General features: G+C 40.6%; 1 protein-coding gene across 4 annotated transcripts in view; it reads right to left on the bottom strand.

The window, feature by feature from the left end:
- Nucleotides 1–1,795: 1,795 nt before the first annotated feature.
- LOC139533057 (zinc finger protein 135-like) overlaps nt 1,796–18,626 on the bottom strand; it is a 545,377-nt gene continuing 528,546 nt past the window's right edge. The window contains exons 1-3 of one of the 4 annotated variants that reach the window (XM_071331272.1): nt 9,442–9,537; nt 7,193–7,441; nt 1,796–3,433 (exon numbers count right to left, since the gene is read on the bottom strand). In XM_071331272.1, the coding sequence (XP_071187373.1) occupies nt 2,250–3,433; nt 7,193–7,441; nt 9,442–9,508 (1,500 nt within the window). In that variant the 5' untranslated portion in view covers nt 9,509–9,537 and the 3' untranslated portion in view covers nt 1,796–2,249. Of the gene's footprint in view, nt 3,434–7,192; nt 7,442–9,441; nt 9,538–12,815; nt 13,912–14,720; nt 14,960–16,648; nt 16,761–18,626 lie in introns of those variants that run through there. The other 3 variants (XM_071331275.1, XM_071331273.1, XM_071331274.1) reach the window with 3 other exon arrangements.

The following is an 18,626-nucleotide window of genomic DNA, read 5'->3' as shown; positions in this document are numbered from 1 at the left end:
TCTGACTTCACTACTTGTTTTGATCAGGGCCCATGGTCTGATGGACTTCTTACCTTGTGCTGATTATTTGAATTAAACACACCACTTTTTGTCCATCAAGCTGTAGGAATTGAATTTGTTTATGTCTGGTTAAGATCATATGAAATACTCAGCCTCCGGCAGATTACTCCTCCACTATACTGAGAGAGAGCACCTGATTGTTCAACTACTTGAATTAACATGGTTGTTACGAGAGAGGGAGAGATTGGGAGGGAGAAAGATGGAGGGAGAGAGGAAGAGACAGAGAGAGGAGAGAGGGGGGACAGAGAGAGAAATGGAGAGAGAGAGAGAGAGCGACAGATGCAGGATAAATTTGATTTAATCTGTTCTGTGGAGCCCTCCTCCTCCTCATCCCCTGTTCTGTGGCCTCTCCCCATATGAAATCTGTAATGACAGCTAATGAATTCATGCTCATTGAAGATGGCTATCATACACTGGGTAGATTAATTATGCTTCAAGGTTGGATCTGGATAGAAGAAGGAAGACGGAAAGTATCTGAAAATGAACACTGTGTTGAACTCAATACACAACTTTTTACCTGGGCCCTATGCACTTTATAGGGAACCCTACAGCTACAGACACAAATGTCAGTACAGGCCTGAGTACAGTCTGAACAGCCCGTTGTCATAGCAGCCACACCATCAGTAGGTCAAGAACTCACTGTTAAATCCATTATAAAAAATTAAAAAATAAATGGAAAGAATATGGCACAACCGCTACTTCTGACTAGAGAAGGTCGTCCACCAAAACCCTAAGGAAGGTATTAGACCAAGAAGCAACCAAGAGGCCAATGGTAACTATGAAAGAGCTGGAGAGAGAGGGGAGAAATCGTCCATGGGACAACTACCACCCGGACATTGCCCAAACTGTTGCCACAAAGTTGGAAGCACAGAATCATCTAGAATGTCATTGTATTCTGTAGCATTACGATTTCCCTTCACTAGAACTAAGGGGTTTTGCCCAAACCATGAAAAACAGCCCCAGACCATTATTCCTCCTCCCCCAAACTTTACAGTTGGCACTATGTATTCGGGCAGGTAGCGTTCTCCTAGCATCTGCCAAACCCAGATTCGTCCGTCGGACTGCCAGATGGTAAGGCGTGATTTATCATTCTAGAGAACGCGTTTCCACTGCTCCAGAGTCCAATGGCGGCGAGCTTTACACCACTCCAGCCGACGCTTAGCATTGTGCATGGTGATCTTAGGCTTGTGTGTGGCTGTTTGGCCATGGAAACCCATTTCATGAAGCTCCAAACAGTTCTTGTGCTGACATTGCTTCCAGAGGCAGTTTGGAACTCGGTAGTGAGTGTTGCAACCGAGGACAGATGATTTTTATGCACTACCACTTTGCGGCTGAGACCTTGTTGCTCGTAGACGTTTCCACTTCACAATAACAGCAGTTACAGTTGACCGGGCCAGCTCTAGCACGGCAGAAATTTGACGAACTGACTTGTTGGAAAGGTAGCATCCTATGACGGTGCCACTTTGAAAGTAACTGAGCTCTTCAGTAAGGCCATTTTACTGCCGGTGTTTGTCTATGGAGATTGCATGGCGGTGTGCTCGATTTTATAAACCTGTCAGCAACGGTTGTGGCTGAAATAGCCGAATCCACTAATTTGAAGGGGTGTCCACATACTTTAGTATATATAGTGCAGTTTGCAACTTCTTAAGTATGTCAGGGCTTGACATTATCTTTTTACTTGTCCAATAGTTAAAAATACTTATCTGAAACTGAAAATTCTGTAGAAGTAAAAAAAAGAACTATTGACAGATGCAATTTGTTAATTCTTATTTTAAGTGTACTGACTCTCCAACAACATGGAAACTATAACATCCTGAATCTGCAGAAAGTACATCAGTGAGTTTGACATTTTCCTTTGTGGGGCAGAACTGATGAATGACCGTATAATACAAATAGAATAACAACCTATGACAGACTAATTCAATCTGCTAGAGGTGTGTTAACCTCACAACAGAAACATACATAGATAAAGAGATCATCTCTAAAACGCAGTGATTAAAATGTCACAGAACACAATGAAGTTTAAGTTCACATGTCAGTCAATAACACATACCAATTCATATTTTATTACAGATAATTTACTTATGAATGATGTATGTGGTGGAAGCTAACTATAAAACAGTACTGGCACCTATTTCAGTCCAAGTCAAGCAATGAGATGAAAACTGAGTGATGGAGTGATTTTAATCTTATCCGGTCTGAGAGAACTGATGAGGTATCTCTCCTTTATGTTGACGTTGGTGTGTTTTTAAGTTGCTCTCTTGAGAGTAACTCTTCCCACAGTCAGAGCAGTAGTAAGGCTTCTCTCCTGTGTGTATACGTTGGTGTGTTTTTAAGTTGCTCTCTTGAGAGAAACTCTTCTCACAGACAGAGCAGTAGTAAGGCTTCTCTCCTGTGTGTATACGTTGGTGTGTTTTTAAATGGTTCTGTTGAGAGAAACTCTTCCCACAGTCAGAGCAGATGTAAGGCTTTTCTCCAGTGTGTGTTCTCTGGTGAACTTTTAGATCAGATGATGTTGTGAAGCATTTTCCACAGTCACAGCAGGAGTAAGGCTTCTCTCCTGTGTGTAGACGTTGGTGTTTTTTTAAGATAACCTGGTGGGAGAAACTCTTCCTACAGTCAGAGCAGTAGTAACGCTTCGTTCCTGTATGTATACGTTCATGTGATTTTAAGGTATCCAATCGAGAGAAACTCTTCCCACAGTCAGAGCAGTAGTAAGGCTTCTCTCCTGTGTGTATACGTTGGTGTGATTTTAAATGGTTCTGTTGAGAGAAACTCTTCCCACAGTCAGAGCAGGAGAACGGCTTCTCTCCTGCATGTATACGTTGGTGTGCTTTAAAGTTACACAGGTGGGAGAAACTCTTCCTACAGTCAGAGCAGAAGTAAGGCTTCTCTCCTGTGTGTATACGTTGGTGTGATTTTAAATGGTTCTGTTGAGAGAAACTCTTCCCACAGTCAGAGCAGGAGAACGGCTTCTCTCCTGCATGTATACGTTGGTGTGCTTTAAAGTTACACAGGTGGGAGAAACTCTTCCCACAGTCAGAGCAGATATAAGGCTTTTCTCCAGTGTGTGTTCTCTGATGAACTGTTAACTCAGATGATGTTGTGAAGCATTTTCCACAGTACGAGCAGGAGTAAGGCTTCTCTCCTGTGTGCACTCTCTGATGAAGTGTCAGAGCCCTTGATGTTGTGAATCTCTTCCCACAGTCAGTACAGGAATACAGATTGTCTCCTGTGTGTATTTTTAAGTGTACTTTTAGCTTTAATTGAATTGGAAAATTCTCCTCACAATGTGGGCAGTGGTGAGACCTCTTAGCTCTGTGATCTTCCTGCTGTGTCTCTCTGGATGTAGAGCATGTCTCAACACGGTCTCCTGTGTAAACATCAGAAGAACCAGTCAGTTGGTGTGATATACAGTACCAGTCAAAAGATTGGACACCTACTCCTTCCAGGGTTTTTCTTTATTTTTACTATTTCTACATTGTAGAATAATAGTGAAGACATCAAAAATATATTTTTCAAAGTAGCCACCCTTTGCCTTGATGAAAGCTTTGCATTCTCTCAACCAGCTTAATGAGGAAGTCACCTGGAATGCATTTCAATTAACAGGTGTGCTGTGTTAAAAATTTATTTGTGGAATTTCTTTCCTTCTTAATGCATTTAAGCCAATCACCTGTGTTGTGACAAGGTAGGGGTGGTATACAGAAGAGCCCTATTTGGTAAATACCAAGTCCATATTATGACAAAAACAGCTCAAATAAGCAAAGAGAAATGACAGTCCATCATTACTTTAAGACATGAAGGTCAGTCAATACGGAACATTTCAAGAACTTTTAAAGTTTCTTCAAGTGCAGTGGCAAAAACCATCAAGTGCAATGATGAAATTGTCTCTCATGAGGACAACCACAGGAAAGGAAGACCCAGAGTTACCTCTGCTGCAGAGGATAAGTTCATTAGAATAACTCCACCTCAGATTGCAGCCCAAATAAATGCTTCACAGAGTTCAAGTAACAGACATCTCAACATCAACTGTTCAGAGGAGACAGCGTGAATCAGGCCTTCATGGTCAAATTGATGCAAATAAACCACTACTAAAGGACACCGATAAGAAGAAGAGACTTGCTTGGGCCAAGAAACACGAGCAATGAGGCAGAACGACAGATTTTTAACCTTGTCAGCTCGGGGGATCCAATCTTACAACCTTACAGTTAACTAGTCCAATGCTCTAACACCTGATTACATTGCACTCCACGAGGAGCCTGCCTGTTAGCGAATGCAGTAAGCTAAGGTAAGTTGCTAGCTAGCATTAAACTTATCTTATAAAAAACAATCAATCAATGACTGTCATTGCTCCAATGTGTACTTAACCATAAACATCAATGCCTTTCTTAAAATCAATACACAAGTATATATTTTTAAACCTGCATATTTAGCTAAAAGAAATCCAGGTTATCAGGCAATATTAACCAGGTCAAATTGTGTCATTTCTCTTGCGTTCATTGCACGCAGTCAGGGAATATGCAACAGTTTGGGCCGCCTGGCTCTTTGCGAACTAATTTGCCAGAATTTTACGTAAATATGACAACATTGAAGGTTGTGCAATGTAACAGGAATATTTAGACTCATGGATGCCACACGTTAGATAAAATACGGAACGGAATAAACGTTTTGTTTTCGAGGTGATAGTTTCCGGATTAGTCAAAGGTATATGGTTTAAAGAGAAATAGTCGACGCGTTATAATTCCTGTAATAACTTGCGGCTGAACTTGAAAGGGGTTCCTTCGTTATTTTACCGTTCATGTCTTCCATAGAGAATGTCTTGATCTACTTCAAATAAGGTCTGTGTTTCGTGCAGGCTTAAACCGCCTCGACGTTTTGATACCCGTGTAAATCTCACTAGGATAAGGTAACGTTTGTCAACATATTTTCATAAATCCACTCTACAAAAAAATGTATCTTCGCTTATATTTAGCCAATATTGATCATAGTTACCTTGTCCTATGGATATCTACACAGTTATAAACTGGCACGGTGATGTAAGCCTACACGAAACACAGACCTTATTTTAAGTGAATCTAAAAATAAACCACTTTTCAGATTTTGCTAGAATGTGTCATGGGAATTATGACTCGCACTTTGGTTGTCAATTCTTACCATGCCCATTATTAAAATAGGATTTCCTGCATATAGAAATTAAAGTTTTTGTTTTCAACATTCATCACAGGTAACTTAAACTCTAGTTTTATTCAAACAGTTGAGAGTATTTGTCTCCTAAGCAGACTCTTCAGTATCATTGTCACTTCAGAGCTGTGTGCGTGTGTGTGTATTTTTGTATTATATTAAGTTAAAATAAAAGTGTTCATTGTTCATTCAGTATTGTTGCAATTGTCATTATTACAAAAATGTGTGTGTGTGTATGATATATATATATATACAGTGGGGAGAACAAGTATTTGATACACTGCCGATTTTGAAGGTTTTCCTACTTCCAAAGCATGTAGAGGTCTGTAATTTTTATCATAGGTACACTTCAACTGTGAGAGACGGAATCTAAAACAAAAATCCAGAAAATCACATTGTATGATTTTTAAGTAATTAAATTGCATTTTATTGCGTGACATAAGTATTTGATCACCTACAAACCAGTAAGAATTCCGGCTCTCACAGACCTGTTAGTTTTTCTTTTAGAAGCCCTCCTGTTCTCCACTCATTACCTGTATTAACTGCACCTGTTTGAACTTGTTACCTGTATAAAAGACACCTGTACACACACTCAATCAAACAGACTCCAATCTCTCCACAATGGCCAAGACCAGAGAGCTGTGTAAGGACATCAGGGATAAAATTGTAGACCTGCACAAGGCTGGGATGGGCTACAGGACAATAGGCAAGCAGCTTGGTGAGAAGGCAACAACTGTTGGCGCAATTATTAGAAAATGGAAGATGTTCAAGATGACGGTCAATCACCCTCGGTCTGGGGCTCCATGCAAGATCTCACCTCGTGGGGCATCAATGATCATAAGGAAGGTGAGGGATCAGCCCAGAACTACACGGCAGGACCTGGTCAATGACCTGAAGAGAGCTGGGACCACAGTCTCAAAGAAAACCATTAGTAACACACTACGCTGTCATGGATTGAAATCCTGCAGCGCACGCAAGGTCCCCCTGCTCAAGCCAGCGCATGTCCAGGCCCGTCTGAAGTTTGCCAATGACCATCTGGATGATCCAGAGGAGGAATGGGAGAAGGTCATGTGGTCTGATGAGACAAAAATAGAGCTTTTTGGTCTAAACTCCACTCGCCGTGTTTGGAGGAAGAAGAAGGTTGAGTACAACCCCAAGAACACCCTCCCAACCGTGAAGCATGGAGGTGGAAACATAATTCTTTGGGGATGCTTTTCTGCAAAGGGGACAGGACGACTGCACCGTATTGAGGGGAGGATGGATAGGGCCATGTATCGCGAGATCTTGGCCAAAAACCTCCTTCCCTCAGTAAGAGCATTGAAGATGGGTCGTGGCTGGATCTTCCAGCATGACAACGACCCGAAACACACAGCCAGGGCAACTAAGGAGTGGCTCCGTAAGAAGCATCTCAAGGTCCTGGAGTGGCCTAGCCAGTCTCCAGACCTGAACCCAATAGAAAATCTTTGGAGGGAGCTGAACGTCCGTATTGCCCACCGACAGCCCCGAAACCTGAAGGATCTGGAGAAGGTATGTATGGAGGAGTGGGCCAAAATCCCTGCTGCAGTGTGTGCAAACCTGGTCAATAACTACAGGAAACGTATGATCTTTGTAATTGCAAACAAAGGTTTCTGTACCAAATATTAAGTTCTGCTTTTCTGATGTATCAAATACTTATGTCATGCAATAAAATGCAAATTAATTACTTAAAAATCATACAATGTGATTTTCTGGATTTTTGTTTTAGATTCCGTCTCTCACAGTTGAAGTGTACCTATGATAAAAATTACAGACCTCTACATGCTTTGTAAGTAGGAAAACCTTCAAAATCGGCAGTGTATCAAATACTTGTTCTCCCCACTGTATATATATATTTTTTTTATGTTTAAAAAAAATCATAATCGGTCGACCTCTACTTATGACCCAGTCTAATTTATGAGGAACCTGCTGTTACCATGAGAAACAGATTTCCCAATCTCCTCATCCTCTTCTTCATCTTTAATGTTGACATTCAGCTCCAGTGTTTGACTGCAGTCTTCCAGCTTCACTGATGCCATCTCTGGATCCTGCGGTGCAAACTGGGCTCCACTGTCACAATCAGGACCCAGTGACTGTAGGTTTGGACTCAGTGTGGAAGGAGAGAGGCAGGCTGGGTTTGTCCTCACTGTTGATGTTACCGCCCTCAGACTTAATCTGAGTCGGCCTGTAGTAATAAAGACAAACAGAAAACAATCTTGACAGTTCTGGCGCTTTCTTTGTCCTCCAAAAATGTATTATCTTTTTTGTTGTTCAATTCTCTCATTTCAATAGATCAGGTAGTTAAACATTAACAACAAAACATTCATTCAAAACATTAGACAGAAAGTTCAGACTTTAAATGACCCAAAGTAAGAGATGGATCTAAATGTCCAGAATGGTTACCTGGAGGAAAATTAGGGTTATACTTTTTCAATATCACTCAAGGGTAGGGTTGAGTATTGTTTTAATCTAGTCCAGAAGAGGGTCATGTCATCTGTAATTGATGAAATGTTAATATTTCTCAGTGTTTTACAATTAGTTGCTTATTAGGCTTTATAAACTGGGTGGATATAACCTTCTATAGCCCAGGAGACAAAACAAATGACTTTTCTTAGGAAGTGATCTAATTCTGTCACTATCAATTGATTAAGCTATTTAGTTTCTGTACAATAGAAGATGTTTAAACCCAGACAGCTTTTAGGGAAATACTTGTTGGGTTATAGACAGAATGAGAGCAGCCAGCAGTGAGAGATTTACATTTCTCTGCTAAAAGACTGGATGGTCAATCCGATATCTGAAGTGGCCATACAGCATTTACTACAGATGCATCTTCCGCATACATCCGGCATTTTATACTTCTTACGCTTAACGGAGCAGTGCTGTTGTCAAGGAAGTGAGTTTGTGTTTATACTGGACCTCCCGCCCCTACCTACCGCCAACCAATCATGTCAGATGGTCTCAGATTTAGTTATTTGCAAACAGGGACAGTTTCGTTGTAAATGAGACACATTGATTTGGCATTGGAGAAATATAAGATGAACACATAGGCATCTCTCCATTCTTAGCCTGTGTGGAAATAAAACATATTTGGCTGATACGTAAAATGACGTAGACTTGCATGAAATGTTTATAAAATGCTTTTCCCCCCCTCAGACCTGCAAATACGACGATAGATTAATGGAATGATTTTACCATAAAATATATGTATCCACCCCTACTCTTGTTCACGGTGGTCTGCGAACCCACAACCTTCTGGCCCGCAGCACTGTACGCTATCAACATTCCTGCGTTGCATGCAATGCTTACAGGACGAAGAACAGTTTCTAAAATTGCATATCTAAAGGCTCTGGTCTGTCCAAGAAGTGAGGGTAAACGGTAGACATGTTCTCTACTATCCACTTTGTTTTAATTATTATTTTGGGGTATAGAGGGGGCGTCTTTTTTTTTTTCAAGCGTTCCGGGAGGGTTTATGTCTAATATATTTTGCTGACAGGACGGCCTCCATTTTCCTTTCAGATATCGATTTTTCTCCATGTAACCCTTATTAAAAATGTTCACTCTACGTGCAGTTAAGCTATAGCAGACTTACCCAAATCACGTTAATGCATAAATTACGAAATAAACAATTAATACAACGTTGCAGTTTGAAGCAGCACTATGTAATATTTTCCACTATTTCACTCGCAACCGATTGTATTTCCCATTCACACCATAGTAACAATTATAGATAAATATAGAAACTGAATGAGTCTGAATGTTGTTACAGTGACATGTAGAAATCAGATGTACATGACATTCTGCTTCTAAACAGTAAAACAACCCTGAAACCCTGAAAGTCTCTCTGGTGCAGCCGCACTGCCTGCAAGTCTATTGACTCAGACCGAGAGGCGCCGCCATTTTACCAGCTCATTAACATATATAAAATACATGTCAAATCAATTGATTCTTTATGAAATTACATTGACGAAATAATGTACATTCATTCACTCTGACAAACCCCAAAGTCTAAACTTAACTAGCTAGATAAAATCGTTTTTAATCACGTTCTATCCTCACTATGTTTATCACAAAAATAACACGTCATAAAACCTTTAACAAACGCGATAATACCTTGACGGATTTATTACCTAACATGTTACGACATGTTCTTTCGATATTAGAAAGTTTAAACGTGCTATTACATACCTTTAGTAATACTTTTGAAACGGACACACGCGCTATCGTCTTCAGAGCACAGTTCCGCAGACTTCATTGTGTCTGGAGCCTGCCCGGAACTTCCTGTTTCCCGACTTTATATATATAGATAGATATATATATATATAGTTGAAGTCGGAAGTTCACATACACCTTAGCCAAATATATTGGAACTCAATTCCTGACATTTAATCCTGGTAAAAAATTCCCGTCTTAGGTCAATTAGGATCACCACTTTATTTTAAGAATGTGAAATGTCAGAATAATAGCAGAGATAATGATTTATTTAATATTTTATTTCTTTCATCACATTTCCAATGGGTCAGAAGTTTACATGCACTCAATTAGTATTTGGTAGCATTGCCTTTAAATTGTTTCACTTGGGTCAAACGTTTTAGGTAGCCTTCCACAAGCTTCCCACAATAAGTTGGCTGAATTTTGGCCCATTCCTCCTGACAGAGCTTGTGTAATTGAGTCAGGTTTGTAGGCCTCCTTGCTCACACACGCTTTTTCAGTTCTGCACAAATGTTCTATAGGCTTGAGGTCAGGGCTTTGTGATGGCCACTCCAATACCTTGACTTTGTTGTCCTTAAGCCATTTGCCAACAAATTTGGAAGTATGCTTGGGGTCATTGTCCATTTGGAAGAACCATTTGCGACCAAGCTTTAACTTCCTGACTGATGTCTTGAGATGTTGCTTCAATATATCCACATAATTTTACTTCCTCATGATGCCATATATTTTGTGAAGTGCAGCAGTCCCTCCTGCAGCAAAGCACCCCCACAACATGATGCTGCCACCCCTGTGCTTCACGGTTTGGATGGTGTTCTTCAGCTTGCAAGCCTCACCCTTTTTCCTCCAAACATAACGATGGTCATTATGGCCAAACAGTTCTGTTTTTGTTTCATCAGATCAGAGGACGTTTCTCCAAAAAGTACCATCTTTGTCCCCATTTGCAGTTGCAAACCGTAGTCTGGCTTTTTTATGGCGGTTTTGGAGCAGTGGCTTCTTCCTTGCTGAGCGGCCTTTCAGGTTATGTCGATATAGGACTCTTTTTACTGTGGAAATAGATACTTTTGTACCCGTTTCCTCCAGCATCTTCACAAGGTCCTTTGCTGTTGTTCTGGGACTGATTTGCACTTTTCACACCAAAGTTGGAGGCAGCTTATGGTAGAGAAATTAACATAAAATTATCTGCCAATAGCTCTGGTGGACATTCTTGCAGTCAACAAGCCAACCACAAACCTTGAGACATCTGTGGCATTGTGACAAAACTGCACATTTTAATAAAGTGGCCTTTTATTGTCCAAAGCACAAGGTGCACATGTGTAATGATCATTCTGTTTAATCAGCTTCTTGATATGCCACACCTGTGGATGGATTATCATGGCAAAGGAGAAACGCTCATTAACAGGGATGTAAACAAATTTGTGCACAACATTTGAGAGAAATAAGCTTTTAATGTATTTGGAACATTTCTGGGATGTTTTATTTCAGCTCATGAAACGTGGGACCAACACTTTACATGTTGCGTTTTATACTTTTCTTCAGTGTAGTTGGACAACCTGAACCTGTCAGTCAATAATGGGTTGCTAAAAATCAACATCCGCTACAACAGTTTAAACTATTCAACAACTTACGTGCAAATGGGAAATCCTGTACATTAGTTCTCTCTCTGTATCACGTGAAAGGAAACTCCTATTTCCAGGTCTGAATACATTTTATTATCCTTTTCTCCTGATTCGCTACCTTTTTTAGCAGCTGGTTCAAGGTTTGGTAGTGGTGGTGGATGGATGAGGCGCTTTCCTGGTTACTGGCCAGTTTTTTACCCCCTCATCAATCGACACAAAGCAAAAACAGGTTTTAGATGTATTTTTGTTTAAAAACTCAAATATTACATTTACATGAGTATTCAGACCCTTTACTTAGTACTTTGTTGAAGCACGTTTGGCAGTGATTACAGACCCGAGTCTTCTTGGGTATGATGCTACAAGCTTGGCAAACCTGTATTTGAGGAGTTTCTCCCATTCTTCTCTGCAGATCCTCTCAAACTCTGTCAGGTTGGATGGGGAGCGTCGCTGCACAGCTACTTTCAGGTCTCTTCAGAGATGTTCATTTGGGTTCAAGTCCGGGCTCTGGCTGGGCCACTCAAGGACATTGAGACTTGTCCTGAAGTCACTCCTGCATTGCCTTGGCTGTGTGCTTAGGGTCGTTGTCCTGTTGGAAGGTGAACCTTCACCTCAGTCTGAGGTCCTGAGCACTCTGGAGCAGGTTTTCGTCAAGGATCTCTCTGTACTTTGTTCCGTTCACCTTTCCCTAAATCTTGACTAGTCTCCCAATCCCTGCCGCTGAAAAACATCCCCACAGCATGATGCTGCTACCACCATGATTTACCGTAGGGATGGTGACAGGTTTCCTCCAGACGTGACACTTGGCATTCAGGCCAAAGAGTTCAATCTTGGTTTCATCAGACCAGAGAATCTTGTTTCTCATGGTCAGAAAGTCCTTTAGGTGCCTTTTGGCAAACTCCAAGCGGACTGTCATGTACCTTTAACTGAAAAGTGGCTTCCGTCTGGCCACTCTACCATAAAGGCCTGAATGGTGGAGTGCTGCAGAGATGGTTGTCCTTCTGGAAGATTATCCCATCTACACAGAGAAACTCTGGAGCTCTGTCAGAGTGACCATCGGGTTCTTGCTCACCTTCCTGACCAAGGCCCTTCTCCCCCGATTGCTCAATTTGGACGGGCGACCAACTCTAGGAAGAGTCGTGGTGGTTCCAAACTTCTTCCATTGAAGAATGATGGAGGCCTCTGTGTTCTTGGTTACCTTCAATGCTGCAGAGAGGTTTTGGTACCCTTCCCCAGATCTATGCATCAACGCAATCGTGTTTCAGGATCTACTGACAATTAATTTGACCTCATGGCTTGGTTTTTGCTCTGACATGCACTGTCAACTGTGGGACCACTATAGACAGGTGTTTATTTCCAAATCATGTCCGATCAATTGATTTTACCACAGGTGGCCTCCAATCATCTCAAAGATAATCAATGGAAAAGGGATGCACCTGAGCTCAATTTCAAGTCTCATAGAAAAGGGTCTGAATACTTATGTAAATAAGGTTTCAGTTTTATTTTTAATACATTTGCAAAAATGTAACTATACATTTTAGAATAAGGATGTAAAAAAAAATATGAAAAAGGGAAGGGGTCTGAATACTTTACGGATACACAGTATATATTTTTTTTACCATCCAAAGTTTGGGGCCTAAAACATCCGGGGCTATTGCCCCGAAAGCCCAGGACTAGTAACGCCACTGGATGCAATTATCCAAACACATTCATGATCAGTAACTAAAATAACTCATCTAGTTTTAAAAGACAATTTAATAAACACATGTATTCATTTCATAAACTGTGTCTCATTAAATAAAGTTGTAAAATAATCCCCCCAAACTAGTGGTGAAAAGTGGTCATCACACCATCTCTATCTGATACATGTTGTGAGTACCGGCGCTTGACTTGGGCAGGAACTTACCGGAGCGGAGTACCAGGCCCTCAAATGTTCTACTGCTTGAGCTCCTGTTCCTGTTATAGATTAGCTCAAAATTATTGTGGAGGTCCTGGAGCTAAATAAAAACAGTACCGGCACCTATTTCAGTCCAAGTCAAGCAATGAGATTAAAATCACTCTATCACTGCATTTAAATCTCAGCTGGTCTGAGAGAAGTGACGAGGCTTCTCTCCTTTATGTATACGTTGGTGTGTTTTTAAGTTGCTCTCTTGAGAGAAACTCTTCCCACAGTCAGAGCAGTAGTAAGGCTTCTCTCCTGTGTGTATACGTTGGTGTGTTTTTAAGTTGCTCTGTTGAGAGAAACTCTTCCCACAGTCAAAGCAAGAGTATGGCTTCTCTCCTGTGTGTATACGTTGGTGTGCTTTAAAGCTACCCTGGTGGGAAAAACTCTTCCCACAGTCAGAACAGGAGTAAGGCTTCTTTCCTGTATGGGTACGCCCATGTGACTTTAAGGTATACAATCGGGAGAAACTTTTCCCACAGTCAGAGCAGGAGTATGGCTTCTCTCCTGAATGTATACGTTGGTGTGCTTTAAAGTTACACAGGTGGGAGAAACTCTTCCCACAGTCAGAGCAGATGTAAGGCTTTTCTCCAGTGTGTGTTCTCTGATGAACTGTTAGCTCAGATGATGTTGTAAAACATTTTCCACAGTACGAGCAGTAGTAAGGCTTCTCTCCAGTGTGCACTCTCTGATGAAGTTTCAGAGCCCTTGATGTTGTGAAGCTCTTCCCACAGTCAGTACAGGAATACAGATTCTCTCCAGTGTGTATTTTTAGGTGTAATTTTAGCTTTGATAGAATTGGGAAAATCTCCTCACAATGTGGGCAGTGGTTAGCTCTGTGATCTTCCTGCTGTTGCTCTCTGGATGTAGAGAATGTCTCAACATGGTCTCCTGTGTGAACAATATCAGAAGAACCAGTCTGTTGGTGTGATTTTCATGTCAAATGTATTTTATGAAGCTACATCTGCATAGGTTGCTCTTTGGGGTTTTAGGCTGGATTTCTGTAAAGAACTTTGTGACAACTGCTGATGTAAAAAGGGTTTCATAAAATAAATGTGACATGTATAAGTGCTTTACAGAAACCCAGACAAAAACCCCAAAGAGCAAGCAATGCAGATGTAGAAGCACAGTGGTTAGAAAAAAAAACTCCCTAGAAGGAAGAAACAGAGAGGAACCAGGCCCAAAGGGGTGGCCGGTCCTCTTCTGTCTGTACCAGGTGACATATGTATTCATACCAGTAGGCTGTACAATACAGGGGAATAAAACTACTCTAAAAGTGGGTAACAGTCAGGGTTGGGGTCAATTCCATTTAAATAACAGTCAATTCAGAAAGTAAACCAAATTCCAATTCCACATTTTCCTAAATGAAAAGCATTAAATAATTGGAATTTCAGTGTATTTCCCAAAATATCTGGAATTGACCCGAACCCTGGTAACAGTCGAAGGCAAAAGGAGTGAAAATAATTATCCATAATCATCGTCCACTCACTATCACAAGGGTTAGTAACTACACAGACTAATTTCAAAGAACTTTAAAACACTGGCAGTTTGTCTACTTCACTTCTTTAGTCACTCCAGATAACCCAGTTGTTCAGGGATGTGTGATGTCAGAATTACAGAATTCAACCTATCAATAGACTGGTCATAACTTATGGAGGTCTAATTTATGAAGATAACTTATAGATAGAACCTGCTCTTACCATGACTAACAGTTGTCCTAATCTTCTCCTGCTCTTCTTCATCTTTAATGTTAACATTCAGCTCCAGTGTTTGACTGCAGTCCTCCAGCTTCACTGATGCCATCTCTGGATCCTGCAGTGCAAACTGGGCTCCACTGTCACAATCAGGACCCAGTGACTGTAGGTTTGGACTCAGTGTGGAAGGAGAGTGGCAGGCTGGGTTTGTCCTCACTGTTGATGTTACCCTCCTCAGATGTAATCTGAGTCGGTCTGTAGTAATAAAGAGAAATGGAAACAAGTTATTCTCTTGACAGATCTGGCACTTTCTATATTCTCTAAAAATATAAAATATTTTTTATTGTTCAATTCTCTCATTTCAACAGATCAGGTAGCTAAGCATTGACAACAAAACATTCCTTCAAAACAGACAAATTCACCCTTTAAATGACCCAATGTAAGAGATGGATCTAAATGTCCAGAATGGTTACCTGGAGGAAAATGAGGGTTATACTTTTTCAATATCAGTCAAGGGGAGGGTTGAGTATTGTTTTAATCTAGTCCAGAAGAGGGTCATGTCATCTGTAATTGATGGGTGGTTCTTGCCCTGAACACTGATTGGCTGACAGCCATGGTATATTAGACCGTATACCACAAAACATTCCTTTTTACTGTTCTAATTACATTGGTAACCAGTTTATAATAGCAATAAGGCACCTCAGGGGTTTGTGGTATATGTCCAATATATCAGGGATTAGGGCTGTATCCAGGCCCTCTACAACAGCCCTTATCCATGGTATATTGGCTATATAACAAACCCCCTCTGGCCTTATTGCTTAAATATATCAATGTGGCCGATGGCCCTCATCTCTGATTCTCTGCTGGGCGCACAATACCAAGTGTGACTATAGGCTATTTAGTGTGGTGTCAATCAAATGATCCATAGTCTATAGAATACGAAGTGCATGCTGGGAGAAGCACAGAGCGAAGTTATACTGTATTTCTAAGATAGTTGCTGGGATGGTGTAAATACAACTAGGCTGTATTACACACTGCAAAAGGTTATTCCAATCCTGAGCCCCGGGCCTGCTCTGCATGTGTTAATCCCAAGCTTGTTTAATGCTGCATAACCAATGGCTGTGCTGTGATTTTATTGTTGATTAGGCTTTGTACAAAAACAAATACTATTCCTCCACCCACCAGGCCTCTTTTAATGAAGAAAATGACCAAAAGCAAGTATTCAGGGAGGGTTTAGGTCAAATATATTTTGTTGACGGGATGGCCATCCATTTTCCTTTCAGCGGCCCTTAATTGTAAATAATGCTCCCTAAGTGCAGTTAATATAAAGTAGACTTCCTAAATTCAGATAAATGCATAAATTACTAAATAAACAATTAATACAAGTTTGCAGTTTGTTTGAAGCAGAACTATGTACTATTTTCTACTTATTTCACTCACAAAAATGACTGTATTTCCCATTCACACCACAGTAACAATTATAGATGAATATAGAAACAACTGAATGTGTCTGAATATTGTTAAAGTGACATGTAGAAATCAGATGTCTCTCTGGTGCAGCCGCACTGCCTGCAAGTCTATTGACTCAGACCGAGAGGCGCCGCCATTTTACCAGCTCATGAACATATGGGGAAAAAATCATCATAATAATAAACATGTCAAACGAACTCAGAAATCTCAAATCAATTGATTCTTTATGAAATTATATTAACGAAATAATGTAGATTCATTCACTCTGACAAACCCCAAAGTCTAACGTCAGCTAGCTAACTAACGTTATATGACTAACAATATTTTTTAGCACGTTCTTCACTAGATTTAGCACAAAATAAAACGTCTTAAAACCTTTATTAACAAACGCGATACTACCTGGACGGATTTGTGACCTGACATGTTATTTCGATATTATAAAGTTTAAACGTGCAATAACATACCTTTTAGTAAAACATTTGAAACGGGCATAAGAGCTATCGTCTTCAGAGAACAAGTTCTGCCGCTTTCATTATGGCTGACGCCTGACCGGAACTTCCTGTTCGCGGACTACCACAGCGCAACAGGACTTTTCCATGTTTGGTGGGGTTTAATGGCGTTTGGTCAATATGTTGCATTACCACCCCCAACTGGACTTTAGTATAAACCAGGTTCCCCAACTGGCGGCACACGGGTGGTTTTATTTGCCCCCCCCAAGTTTTAATGAGCAAAACAAATAAACATAATAGACTGTAAAAACACCAGGAAATCAGCTCCAAGTGATTTTAAATAACAATAGTAAGTAATTTTTATTAATTTATTTTTTTTAACCTTTATTTATTTAACTAGGCAAGTCAGTTAAGAACAAATTCTTATTTTCAATGACGGCCTACCGGGGAACAGTGGGTTAACTGCCTTGTTCAGGGGCAGAACTACAGATGTTTACCATGTCAGCTCAGGGATTCGATCCAGCAACCTTTCGGTTACTGGCCCAAGTGGTGGAAAAAGTACCCAATTGTCATACTTGAGTAAAAGTAAAGATACCTTCATAGAACATTTCTCAAGTCACCCAGTAAAAAACTACTTGAGTAAAAGTCTAAAAGTGTTTGATTTTAAATATACTTAAGTATCAAAAGTAAATGTAATTGCTAAAATATACTTAAGTATGGAAAGTAAAAGTATAAATAATTTCAAATTCCGTATATTAAACAAACCAGACGGCACCATTTTCTTGTTTTTTAAATGTACGGATAGCCAGGGGCACGCTCCAACACTCAGACATGATTTACAAACAAAACATTTGTGTTTAGTGAGTCCGCCAGATCAGAGGCAATAGGGATGACCAGGGATTTTCTCATGATAAGTGTGTGAATTGGACCGTTTTTCTGTCCTGCTAAGCATTGAAATTGTAAAAAGTACTTTTGGGTGTCAGGGAAAATGTATGGAGTAAAAATTACATTATTTTCTTTAGGAATGTAGTGAACTAAAAGTAAAAGTTGTCAAAAATATAAATGGTAAAGTACAGATACCCCAAAACATTACATAAGTAATATTTAAAAGTATTTTTACTCAAGTACTTTACTTAAGTACTTTACCCTACACTCATTAAAACCCACCACCCTATTCCACCACTAGAACTCTATCTGGTTCTACACCAGGCCAATGGCTTGGGAGGACAGGACACGGCCACTCAACACACCTTGTAACTCTTCTGAAGTCAAATCTCATACACCCAAATATTTCTCTGAAGCTGCCACCACGACATCTATTTTTGGTGATTTGCGTTCCGTTTCTGCGGTACAGTTGATAAGCATTGCTATGAACGCTAGAAGACCATCTTACTGAAGCATATCACTCATTGACCTACAGTATCCCTCTGTACTGGTACAGATCTACTACTCACAGGGATCCTCTCAGAATCCCTCACCCTTGATACATCCTCTACTTTCTTCACTGTCTCAGCATATGACACCTTCTGCACTACTCTGACCCTGGACCGATGCACTAACTTCTTCTTCTCTGGTATAATGACGTTCACACAAAATGTCATGTGTATGCTGCCACCTAGTGTACAGTTAGTAAACTGGAGAAAAAATAAACATCCATTGCGGAAAAGGAGGGGGGGAGTGACTTCAGACAAAATACAACAATATGTAAATCAAACAACCATGTCACAGTCCAATCCAAATCACATCCCTACACAAGTTCAGTGGCCTGGGAGTGGGGAACGTCTTCGGTCAGTATTCCCTGCAATGTTTCAGCTGTAAATTCCTGGTTTGTGGAAGGCCTAAACAGAGCCCTGACCTCAACCCCATCAAACACATTTGGGATGAATTGGAATGCCGACTGAGACATCAGTTCCCAACTTCACTACTGCTCTTGTGGCTGAATGGACGCAAGTCCCCTCAACAATGATCCAACATCTAGTGGAAAGCCTTCCCA

The sequence above is a fragment of the Salvelinus alpinus genome, chromosome 10 (assembly GCF_045679555.1).
Source record: "Salvelinus alpinus chromosome 10, SLU_Salpinus.1, whole genome shotgun sequence".
In the NCBI taxonomy this organism is placed as follows: Eukaryota; Metazoa; Chordata; class Actinopteri; order Salmoniformes; family Salmonidae; genus Salvelinus; species Salvelinus alpinus.
The sequence above is the reverse complement of the archived record's forward strand: the minus strand, read 5'-3'. Positions and strand labels throughout refer to the sequence as shown.